The sequence below is a fragment of the Tachysurus fulvidraco genome, chromosome 19, assembly GCF_022655615.1.
Source record: "Tachysurus fulvidraco isolate hzauxx_2018 chromosome 19, HZAU_PFXX_2.0, whole genome shotgun sequence".
NCBI classification, from domain to species: domain Eukaryota; kingdom Metazoa; phylum Chordata; class Actinopteri; order Siluriformes; family Bagridae; genus Tachysurus; species Tachysurus fulvidraco.
In genome coordinates, this window is record NC_062536.1 from 5,829,521 (window position 1) to 5,842,020 (window position 12,500).

Below are 12,500 nucleotides of genomic sequence, written 5' to 3' on the forward strand. Positions count from 1 at the left end.
AGCCGTAATAGGAAACGAAGTCTGACGGGCAATATTCGACTTCTGTATGTAGATTAATTTTGTTTATTAGCATTAATAAAGCACTACGTAAACTGGTTTACAAAACTTCTCTCCGTTTTCAGTCTCAAATGGTTTCTCGAGGGCTCTTTGGACATGGAATGAGTTTTTGGATAGAGAGCAGGCTCTTGGTTGTAGCGTCGTGGATAGAAGGACGAACCGAAGAACGATTTAGGCTGGTAGGTAGAAAAACGGCAGTGAGGAAGGTAGTAGCTAACGTTTAACTAAAGGTCAGGAACCTCTTTGCGTTGGCTGTAGCACGTATGATATGATCCACCTGAGAACTTTTCTTAGATAAAGTATTCACCTGTCAGAAGTGAGAATTCACTGAAGGGGAAAGGATGCAGGGAAAGGAGAGTTTTAGCTGTAGTTCCCCCTAAAGGCCGTATCTCATCCCCTGATGTCTCGGCGAATTAAATTGTCCGCTCACAACGTTGTGAACAGCACTACTTACATTTAAACAGATCGCACCGTGTACACGAGCGTTTGCTTTAGAGTGTACAGACTAAGCTAGAGAGTCGAACCTTTCACCGTTCCTTTAATTCATCAGTCGATACATCGAACTCTTTCATTCAGCTCTCCTGTAGAACCGCATTTCGTTCAGACATCGCGCTGAACTGCGCTGCTGTAACCTGAATGAAATACAATCGCAGGTCATTTCTTTTGTTTTCTGTAACAGTCAATGAAGTAAGTTCACCTGAGGGCAACGCCAGCCACATTTTACCACCACTTTCCTCTCTTTACAGCATAAACAACACAATTTTATTTTAATGGAGGAAGTGCGGCAGTCAAATGGAAGCCAGTCGACTGGTTAGATAATGACAGGAATGTTTTGATCAAGGCTTCCTTTTTACCAACACACACACATGTGCGCGCACACACACACACATGCACACACAAACACGAAACAGGCCAGTTAGTGAAAGGAAGTTGAGACTCTTAATACTTGGCAGGGGTGTGACAGGGCAGTGAAAGAGCACATCCCGAATTAAACCCCTCTTAAAAACACACCTTTTATTTCAGCCAGATTGTTTACATGTATATAAGGCTGAGGCTTTGAGCGCCAGGTGTCCAGTGACGTGTCCTGAATTAGCAGTTGTAAAAGTGGAAGTGGGCTTCCAGGGGGCAGGCAGTACAGGGCTGCTTGCTGAAACTCCAGCACCTCTCCGTCCATCTGGGAGCTCAACGCGTAAGAAACGGCTTTCTCTTTGTCCCTTATCTTTAACCGCGGTCCTGCTTGGAACTTTTCCGGCAGCGTCGCTTCAGATCTGTAGCGTAGCGAGCCGACTCGGATCATTTCTGACGTGACAGAAGGTCAGAATAGAGAGAAGGTAGCAGAAAATCATACAATTCATACGCGTTGGGTTTGTACGTGTGCGCTTACACCAATCCTGTTTGTGTCAGGTTCATGTGTCGATTTCCGCTCGGGTTTCAGAGTAAGTCTGGATTTCCAGCCAGAGAAAGAGATTTGCTTTTCTACCATAATCATAAAAGCCCTCGACGATCTCGATCTCAAACAAAAACATAAAGATTTTAATTTATATTTTTATTTTTTTGCCTTCATCGGTATGTCACGCTGTTTATGGAAGAAAAGAGAAAAAATGCATATTTAAAAAAAAAAAAGAAAAAAAAGAATGCAAATGAATGTCATTCGTTATTTCTGTGCCTGACATTTGGGCCATATGCCATGGCGGGTATTTATAACATGCATGACACACCATGTTCCAAAGTCGACTCTCTCGTCAGTCTTTAGCCTTTATTGGTCAGATTCATTACTGAAGTCTCACCTGAACTTAATGTCACTGATAAGCAGGGTGTCAGACTCTCTCTGTCGTCTGAAGCGGTCACCATGTGCTAACGAGGCGGACACAACAGCGCCTCTCGGATTCCCCGTTCTTCAATCCGATTGGTCGCGAGGAGTCGATTCGTTTTCACCAGTACTGATCGTTAGTAGTTATTGTTTGGACGGCAATTGCTTACAGAGTGGAAATCAAAAAGCGTCAGTGTCAAGCCAATGAAAACGAGAGAGGGAAGAGCTGGTTGAACTGTAGCTATGTCGCAAGCCACCGGTTTCACAGACGATCCACAGCATTCGCACACAACTTTTGCAGCATGATGTACTAGCACAGCGATGACTTTGGGTGTGAGCAGAGCTCGTCATGGTTTATTCCATTCGTAGCATTTTAGATCATTCGTTATACTTTTATCAAACGAGTAGCATGACGCACTAATCCAGTGGCACGTAAACATCCGCGACAGACGGAACATTTGTTATCAGCCGCCCCCGGAAAATATGTACACCCGTGTAAAAGCAGCACCCACACAACATGCGGAGGATGTTGAGAAGGTCTTGACTTTCCCACAAGACACTCAGGGTTGCCATGTCGGGGCATTATTTGTAGATCGTGGTGTGTGAAAACGTGATGCGTTTCAATGTACAGATGTCATTTTGTAACCATGACAATCTGTTTAGAGTTAAAGATTTTTTATTTTTTTTTAATCTCTCCTCTGAAAGCGATTAAATGTATTTCAAGCAGGAGGAATCCTGCATAATCTGGCAACACTGAGTCGTTTAAACACCATTTTCTAGTTCCATTTTTCAACCGCAGGTTATTTTGTGTTTATATTCTGATGTATTTAGTCTGTGTAAAGCCGGCTTTATTCTCATTTATGCACAAAAAAATCCTGTTTGTTTGTTTGTTTATCAATCAGCCTTTAAACACCAGGTTTGCTAAACACATGCCGTTGTCCTGAGAGACCAGACGAAGCAACAGGTTTATTAGGTTATATGAACACACTTGGCAGTTGATGCTGAGCAGAAGCCATAATGCCAGAAAAAAAGGGCAGCTGCTGCAGATCTGTAGGGGATGTTATTACGATCCGGCGCATGTCGATTCCATGCCTTTGAAATCTGTTTGTTGTGGTCAGGGATCACACTGTGGGGAAATTGTAGCATGCCGAACGTGATTTTCCACGGTTCCCTACCAAGGGATAGAAGAAATCCCCTTGTTAAAAGCCTGAGGTTTGTCGCCTTCGTTTCCTCCATATCCAAAAGTTTTATGTTCATCAGTCAGTTTAAGATGAAACACGTGCTCGGAACGGCGTCTCGATTCACCACCAAAGTCTTGTTTTAATGTTGGAGCTTAAATGTTAGTGGATATTTTAATAACAGGAAGGTTTGAGTTCCATGCTGTAGGTGAGCAGATGTGGTTGCATTTTTTTCATGTAAATCTTCTTCAACTCTTATCCTCAGAGATGTCTGAACAGGTCAAGGGAGGTCACCAGGGAAAGTATGTACACCCCTGAGCATCACACCTCAAACTGATTCTTCTTCATGCCATGTTAAACTGGTAAGACAAAATTGTGCAGGATGTCCTAGTATGGCATGGTATAGCATTACCATGTCCTGTTCCAGCAGGACGATGTCCCTGTACACAAAGCCCCTGAGCTCCATGAAGACATGGTGTGTTAATGTTGGAGTGGAAGAACTGGAGTGTCCTGCACAGAGCCCTGACTCTGACTCAACCCCACTGAACACCTTTGGGATGAACTGGAACACAGACTGAACCCCAGACCTCCTCACTCTTACACCATCAGTGTCTGATCTCACTAATGCTCCTGTAGCTGAATGATCACTAATCCCCACAGACACACTCCAACATCAGTGTCTGATCTCACTAATGCTCCTGTAGCTGAATGATCACTAATCCCCACAGACACACTCCAACACCAGTGTCTGATCTCACTAATGCTCCTGTAGCTGAATGATCACTAAACCCCACAGACACACTCCAACATCAGTGCCTGATCTCACTAATGCTCCTGTAGCTGAATGATCACTAATCCCCACAGACACACTCCAACACCAGTGTCTGATCTCACTAATGCCCCTGTAGCTGAATGATCACTAATCCCCACAGACACACTCCAACATCAGTGTCTGATCTCACTAACGCTCCTGTAGCTGAATGATCACTAATCCCCACAGACACACTCCAACATCAGTGTCTGATCTCACTAACGCTCCTGTAGCTGAATGATCACTAATCCCCACAGACACACTCCAACATCAGTGTCTGATCTCACTAATGCCCCTGTAGCTGAATGATCACTAATCCCCACAGACACACTCCAACATCAGTGTCTGATCTCACTAACGCTCCTGTAGCTGAATGATCACTAATCCCCACAGACACACTCCAACATCAGTGTCTGATCTCACTAATGCTCCTGTAGCTGAATGATCACTAATCCCCACAGACACACTCCAACATCAGTGTCTGATCTCACTAATGCTCCTGTAGCTGAATGATCACTAATCCCCACAGACACACTCCAACACCAGTGTCTGATCTCACTAATGCTCCTGTAGCTGAATGATCACTAATCCCCACAGACACACTCCAACATCTAGCGGAAAGCCTTCACAGGAGAGTAGAGTGTTTTCTAACAGCAAACACAGGGGGAATTAACGTTGATGAGATGTTCAACACGTACAGATGAACGCGACGGTCAGGCAAACACAAACGTTTGTCCTTACAGCGTATCTCCTTCACGTTCATGTCGAACGTTTGTCTCATCAAAGATTTCTACTCCGTCGCCCTTGACAAGTGGAAACGTGTCACTTTTTCACTCAAGCTGCGCCAGGCTCTCTCATTCATTTCTGCCTTTGTCAACAAGTAAAGGAAGGTCAGCGCTTCCAAATTAGGAGGGCGACTTCCTCCTTGCGAACAAGCAGAACCTCTGCCAAGACGCCCAGTGGAAAGACACAAAGTTCAGAAGAACAAAGGCGTGAAGTCTACTTCCCTGTTTGTCACAGGATTTATAGCGGGATTGTATAATAAGTTCGGGAATAAAACTCTTTACACGCCGAGGGTTGTAAAATCGTCCTCTGCGATACGTTGCCACGACAAAGTGGAATCGTTTCCCATAACAGCATGACCCAAAGTGTTTTATTACTCTTATACACACATAATGAAGTAATGGGTGTCCAGCTATAATCTCACTGAAGGTGAGTCTGTGGCTCATCTGAGAGCCTGGAACTCTTTTATATTTCTGCTCATAGACAGTTGCAGGACTGCGTCTGGAAATCTAAAGCTCGAGATATCTGCCATCGCGAGTCCCTAGAGGGACCTCCGAAGTGGGAATCACTGCGTTTTCTGTTACGTCGTTTGATCCAAAGTAAAAACTTTTGTATAGAGTAGCGAAGATGTGCTAGTTCGTTTACTATCCGTGTCGTAAGCAGCCATTTTGATGTCCGAGTCTGGGTGAGGTATGTTTCCTGTGTGTGTGTGTGTGTGTGTGTGTGTGTGTGTGTGTGTGTGTGTGTGTTTTCTTTCTTTCTTTTTGTTCTTTTCTAGTCAGACTGGGTTACAGCTTGTAGTCTCCAGCTACATGTGTGTGAGTCAGTACACTCCTCATTAGGCTGCACACACACCTACACTGACTTCAGCAGGAGAACTAAAAGTTCAGTTTAATCCGTATGAGCTCACGCTTCACTTCGACTGACGTACGCGGCTCTTACTCGGAGCTTATATATAACTTTTTATCGAGGTAGCTGTCAGCGATGCGTACAGTGCATATTTATAACACGACGGTCTGCCTTTCCTGAGGAATCTGTACAACCGAGCGCTTTATGACGGCACGTTTATTTTCTTCTCGCAGTAATAGTATCCCAAAGTCAGCTCTTGTCCATATTCGTGTATATGCTGAGATAAAAAAAAAGAGTGAGGAGAGGTGTTGTGGAAAACAACAGGAAACCGAACCGGAGCATCTTTAGAGTCACAAGATCATGGGGTAAAACCTGCCATAGCGACTCGTTATTTTCGTCTCGGGGTGTTTAGGCTTGACCCGATGAAACACAAAACCTTTTTTTTTTTTTTTTTTTATTGGAAATGCTGCTGTATTTTTAGCCCATCGCAGAGTCCCTGTAGGGATCCAATGACCGTATTTCACTTAATCCATCCTTCCACTGGTTACGAATAACAAATATACTTCAATACATATATATATATATATATACATATATACATCTGTACTTAGATTCATCTGACCTTTCACCTGGTGTTGTATCGGGGAAGCAGAGAGGTTAATGTGCCGGTTATTATAAAGTATATCTATAATGCAGTAATAATGATGATTAAACTCCAATAATGGAGAGAACAGAAAGACAGGTGACCACACACACACACACACACACACACACGCACATGCACACACACACCATTTTGACACCTCAGTCACAGCTACAAACACCAACCACGTACAAGGTATGTCTTTGGAACTGATTGTCTTTTTATACCGTTGAGAGTACACACACAAACACACACACACACACACACACACACACACACACACACACACAAACACACACACCCCTAAGGAAGAACAGCCATTTATCAGCCTTTAGGATATAAGGTCATCAGTGTGGAATCGTAAAATGAAAGTTCATCATCATCGGCACAAATATTTGCGATTAGGCAACATGTAATATAAGAATGTATCTCACACACACACACACACACACACACACACACAACCCCTCAATTCTATATACAGTTCCTCCAGGATTTCAGAGAAATTTTTTTGTGATTGTTGGCTACCGGATTGTCGGTTGCTTGACTGTGTTTATTTTATTTTATTTTATTTATTTATTTATTTATTAATTTATTAATTTATTAATTTATTTATTTATTATTTTGAAAACTGCAAGCCAAGGATTTTTCTTTTACACTCCTAGCACCGAAGGCGCTGTTGTGTCCGCCTCGTTAGCACGTGGTGACTTTTAGAGCCGTACTCATGTTCACACACACGACTGGAAGAGAGATTTAGCCGAACAAACGTTTTAGTGTCGTCACGTCACGCGACGCTCCTGAAACCAAATCCGCCTTGAAATTTTGCTAGATTTCTGTGTTAATTGTGTAAAACCGCTCGAACCCAAAGGGACGGTGTAATATACACACTTTTATTGTCCGAATGCTGGCGTGTAGAAATCTGAGAAACTTGAATACTGATGATTAGCATTTCGGGCTCCATGATTCAGAGCCCATGAGGCTCCCAGACTAAACAAGTAGACGAGATTTCATTGGAGCGTTTGGAAACCCACCAAGCCAGCGCTCCTCGGGTCGGATCGTTTGTCTTGGCGCATGCGATCGAAGGGCTTAGCGCACAATTTGTTTTATTGTCCTTGTGTGTGGGCCTTGTTGGAAAGGGGAACTCATTGCTGGGGGAATTTTGCTTCACGTCGACACCAAGGAGAAGAGAAGAGCACAGAGGGAGTTTCCACAATAACCGACTGACTCGATGGCACCTACATCATTACTAGGAAGTTGCCATTTTCAAATCCTACATTTCACACTCAGGGTATTTTATCCACACTGAAAAACTTCACACAGCATGCAGTCATGGTTTCTCTCAACTCTCTAGGTCTTTAATAACACCAGCTTTTCCATGACACAGTCTATCGTTGTGGAGAAATTAACATGCGCCGTGCTTTTCTCTCCACAGCCTAATAACCACTTGAGCATGAAGACGAGAAGCAAGGAGATGATGTAATGGCACTGTGACCCAGGAGAAAAGCCCTCTTTTGTGTCCTTCGTGCAATGGTGTGAGGGGGAAAAAAAAAAAAAAGAAGAAGCACACCCTCCTCCTCTTTCCCTTCCCAGGCAAACCCCCCAAAACACAGCCGAGTCTGCTGGAAGTGGGCCGAAGTGATCTTACTGCTTGGCAAACACAGACCCCATTACCACATCCATACTCTCTCAGACATGCACACATACGTGTAGTGCATACAGAGGACAGCGTGGAGGGGTTTTTATTTTTTTATTTTTTTATTTCCCCCCATAGTACATTAAGAAAAAATCCTCTCTCCCTCCCTTCAATTTTTTCTTTCTTTTCCTTTCTGTTTCTTGCTTTCGCTTTTTTTTTTTTTTTTTTTTTTTTTTTTTACTCGCACTTTTTTTTTTCTTCTTCTTCTTCTTCAAACTCACCAGCCAAACACTAAAAGGGTGACATCATCGGCTGCCACCACAATGGGGTCGTTCTTCTGCTGAAGGCCCTCGCGGGCCACGTCATTGCACCACAGGAAGAGAGGAGGTAACAGTCAGACGGATGGATCGAGAGGTCATGGATATGGTAGAGCATGCCGGGACGGGAGCTCCAGCCTCAGTGAGACTCATCGGGCCCGAAGGCCTCGTAGCGTTGCTGGAGGGTGGACTGGACCGAGTGCTTCTGATCGACAGCAGACCCTTTGTGGATTATAACACCTCCCACATCCTAGAGGCGGTTAACGTCAACTGCTCCAAGCTGATGAAGAGGAGGCTGCAGCAGGACAAGGTGCAGATCGCAGAGCTTCTGCAGCATTCGGCAAAAAAGAAGGTGAGTACGAGGATAACGTGAACCTGAACAATCTGTCCATAACACACCTGAACCACTTCCCCATTTGCTCTCGGGGGCCATTCAAGGTTGTTTGTACGCTCAATTGTTTCATGGCTATCAGGATTGAATCTGAATATAAACATGCACCCAGATGAATTTACTCACACTCACTGCTGTAGTTCTGCTGTAGATCCCAACATCCTGGTGAGATTTCACAACGTTCCCGCTTTATGCTAATACTCCACGAATCGGCCCCACTCACGCTACATCGTTCAGTCTAGTCATCAACGTAATCACGTTTTGTTAGGGCTAGGTACTGATTTTGTGTCCGTTTAGATAAGAACGCACGAAGACAGCGTGAGAGTCGTTTTTCACAGTTCCTCCGGCTCGGCTACGTCCGTCATCCGTCTCAGCACATCCGTGGAACTTTCCGGTAAACTATCCGTCCGGCGTGACCGAGGAAGCTGACCTTCTCACTTACACACCGTCGGACTTTTTTTAAACCAGGCAGCGGTTGTATATAGCAAGCTAATATTTTGAGCTTGTTTACTTCACTTTTTTTCAGCTCTGTTCCGTTCCAGAAAGTAAAGGTCACAGACACGCCGTACAGAATCTGATCTGCTGCTGAGGGCAGGACCACAAACATACAGAACGAGAGCTAAACAAATTTCCCTGATCTTTTCTAAGCATCATGACATCATCATAATCTAAAAAAATCGTACTAAAGTCAATGCTTGTTAATACTTTTAGTTCTCGTCTCGCTAAACACGTTAAAAGTCGTGGACTTTATTTTGTTATCTTTATGACAACACAGTGAAATTCCTTCTTCACATATCCCGAGGTTATACAGGCTAGGCGCCTTGTTCAGGGGCCCAACAGTGGCAGTGCTTGGGCTTGAACTCGGATCCTCCGAACAACAACCCAGAGCCTCGAATCAAAAAGAAATACCCATGTGGTTCTTAAACAAACAGCTTCTAATATTAGAGTTATAACAATAATGAGTTGTTTTTCTTAGTCTGATTATTCCGAGTGCTATAACGACCCCTCCGTCCAGCACTCAGCCTCGTGTTAAACAAGATTATGACATCATAACATCTCATGCTACATTCTGCGATAACGTACGTGTTATTACCGTGATCGCCGCGAGTGACGCCAATCCGGCTTCACGGGAAAAGAAACTTTGTTTATAGCCACAAGGATATGACTGAATGTCACTGACATGATTTATCACTGTGGTCGGGATATTTTTAACGTTTGGCTCGGCGTCCGTAATGAGCTATTGTTGAAACCTGAGCGCGAGAGGAAAAAAAAGTCAAATGGATTTAGTGTCATGTCGCACTGTTCAGATTGTTCACTGAATCTCCAACACTAAGGTTGCCACCTTCAATACAGAAAAATAAGGGACGCCTGCCGCAGCGGGGGCCACATCCCTTGGGGCCACGATGACCACAGTCCCGATGGCGTGCCAGTGGTGGTATATCATAACTTAAAATATGTATTCATAAAAATATTAAGATTGATACCAATGGACATTATAATAAGATATCTGTGAACAGATGCACTCAGTCTCTCACTGTCACAACTTAAGTGGTCATATTGAACATACACAGCTATGATGATGATAAATATACGCCAACAAAGTGTGACTGAGAACACAAAAAATAAGCTTTTGGAGGAACTTGTGAGATGTGAACCATATTTTATTAACTTATTATTAAATTAACAGATCCATAACTTTAGTAATTATAACTTACAAACTTGCAAAAGATCTTCCGTGAAGATCATGAACATAATAACATCACCGGATATATATCAGTGTATCAGATGCCATCGTTTCATATGGATTTTCTGTCACTCTGACTCTGTCAAAAGACCCGGCGAGGCAGCGTCCCGCCCTCCTCTGACTGGCCGTGATTCAAGGCCAGTAACTCTAAAACAAACCAATCAAACCAACGATGGCAACGAGTATTACCCAATCAGGGGCAGAATAGGACGCGTCTCTACGCAATGCGGGTGGGGTGATTTGCATGGGATGCTGTATAATGTGGACCCATGTACGCGTCATTTTGCCTGTAAATACGGGACGATTCCGTATTTCACGGGACGGGTGGCAACCCTATCCATCACCTTTCTTCTCAGACCAGCCGAAGACATTTGGGCTGCACTTTTCCTCTCAGCGTAGTCATGTCCGTGAGCTACAGTGAGCTTCCATGTCTCATTTATATCGCTGTAACAACCCTACGTAGCATGAAAGCTCTCTAACACTAGCACTATGAGGAGTTTCCTCCAAACGAGTTGTTCGGCTTGGACGAACACAATCCTGGGTTTATGTGGTTTGAGGTTTCACACCGCTCATACTTTACCCGGGATTAACGACGCGATCCAGGCTCTTTATAATCTGACGTGTCACACCGTACATTCAAAACCCTGAGGTAAACACCTTCTTATTTGCATATTAGCACCGTCAGCAACCCTGACTGGACAAATACAACAGAGATCCTTTACATCGGTGAGGTGAAAAACAGTCGGTTTCTGTCAGTGTGGACGTGAGACAGTGTGTGATGGTGAATTATACCCTGGTGGAGCCATGTTTAACCTGTGCATTTATTTTAGTGGAGATGTGTGTGTGTGTGTGTGTGTGTGTGTGAAAATGCTAATTCATGATCACGCAAATCTTACCACAGCAAAGCAAATTGTTCCTCCTCTGAGGCAATGTCAGCGTTTCTACATTTCCATAAACCCCTCGCAGTCGAACTCGGAGGCGTTTGATAAACGGCTTTCGCCTCGCTGCCTACAAAACCCCGTGTTCATGAAGAGTCTGTATCGCGTCGAATAATCCATCCCCACTCACGAGGGCCCTTGGGAGGCCTTAGCAACAGGTTGCCAAGTGACCTCATCCCAGTGCTATCTGCCTCTGGCCAGCCTTGAGCCATCCTGCCTCTCTTCTCTCTCTATCTCTCATCTCACACACACACACACACACACACACACACACACACACACACTCTTAAAAAAAATCAGGGCTTCTTTGTTTCCTCACTCTAACTATAAGCATGATTTCGTTTATTTGGTGTGTTGTGGGTTTTTTCTCTTTGTACACACACGAAAGCGGTCAGACACACAAGGAGACGCAGTTTACGGAGTTGTGTAATTTCAGAACCCGAACTATTGCTCAATCGAGGATGACATCAGACCCCAGAGCCACGCTGTCCTGTGGAATGCATGAGAATCCTGAGATAACAGACCGAGAGAGTGAGAGAGAATGAGAGAGAGAGAGAAAAACATCTGCAGTGCTGTTAGCATCGCAGACTGAAGTTGTGCTAATGTAGAACGTTATATATTACACTAGATAGATGTTATTAAAGATCACAACTCCTCTTACTTTTAACACATTGCATTTTTCCACCTTTAGGCAGCCTCGTTTTCTCCGTTCCGGTGTCCGGACACTTCAACAGCGACAGACACCACGTTAATGATGTCTGCATTCACATCGCTAGTCGTCTCTCTGTGCGCAGTGAAGTGAGGCATCAGAGAGAACATGTACACACTCTGACCTCACGAACCCGGTACGCAATCAGCGTTATGTTTAGACCACAGCGATGATATCGTCTGCAAGTTTGTCTCGCTCTGAAACGTCCCGTTTCTCCGGAAACGAGACACGTGGCGTTGATATAACAGCTGCGATGCCGTTTCTTATTTTCCGATACAACAGAGTCTTTTTTTGAAACGTACACGTTTCAGGTCATGTTGTGGAAAGTCCAGAAGACGAGTTACTTCCTGTTTTTACTCGCAATATAACAGCTGTACACATCCGTCCCTCACCATGGTGTCTGTTTCTCTTGCAAACATGCAATTTGGACGAACAAAATACAGCTCATAACATCAGCATACAGTCGATTAGTGATTAACATGTTTGCCTCATGCCTTCAGAGTTGGGGGTTTGATTCCTGTCTCCTCTCTCAGTGTGTGTGGAGTGTGTGCACGTTCTCCCTGTCTACCAGGGGTTTCCTCTGGGTTCTCCGGTTTCCTCCCCAGTCCAAAGACATCTCTAAATTCCCTGTAGTGTG

General features: G+C 44.2%; 1 protein-coding gene and 1 long non-coding RNA gene across 2 annotated transcripts in view; one reads left to right on the top strand and one right to left on the bottom strand.

The window, feature by feature from the left end:
* Nucleotides 1-8,028: 8,028 nt before the first annotated feature.
* Nucleotides 8,029-9,550, bottom strand: LOC125139619. Its single transcript, XR_007138674.1, has 2 exons — nt 8,599-9,550; nt 8,029-8,409 (listed from the first exon to the last, which is right to left on the bottom strand). It is a non-coding gene; the product is annotated as an uncharacterized LOC125139619 (long non-coding RNA).
* Nucleotides 8,167-12,500, top strand: part of dusp16 (dual specificity phosphatase 16) — a 15,144-nt gene continuing 10,810 nt past the window's right edge. The window contains exon 1 of the mRNA XM_027153900.2: nt 8,167-8,433. Coding sequence (XP_027009701.1) covers nt 8,167-8,433 — 267 coding nt within the window. The remainder of the gene's footprint in view (nt 8,434-12,500) is intronic.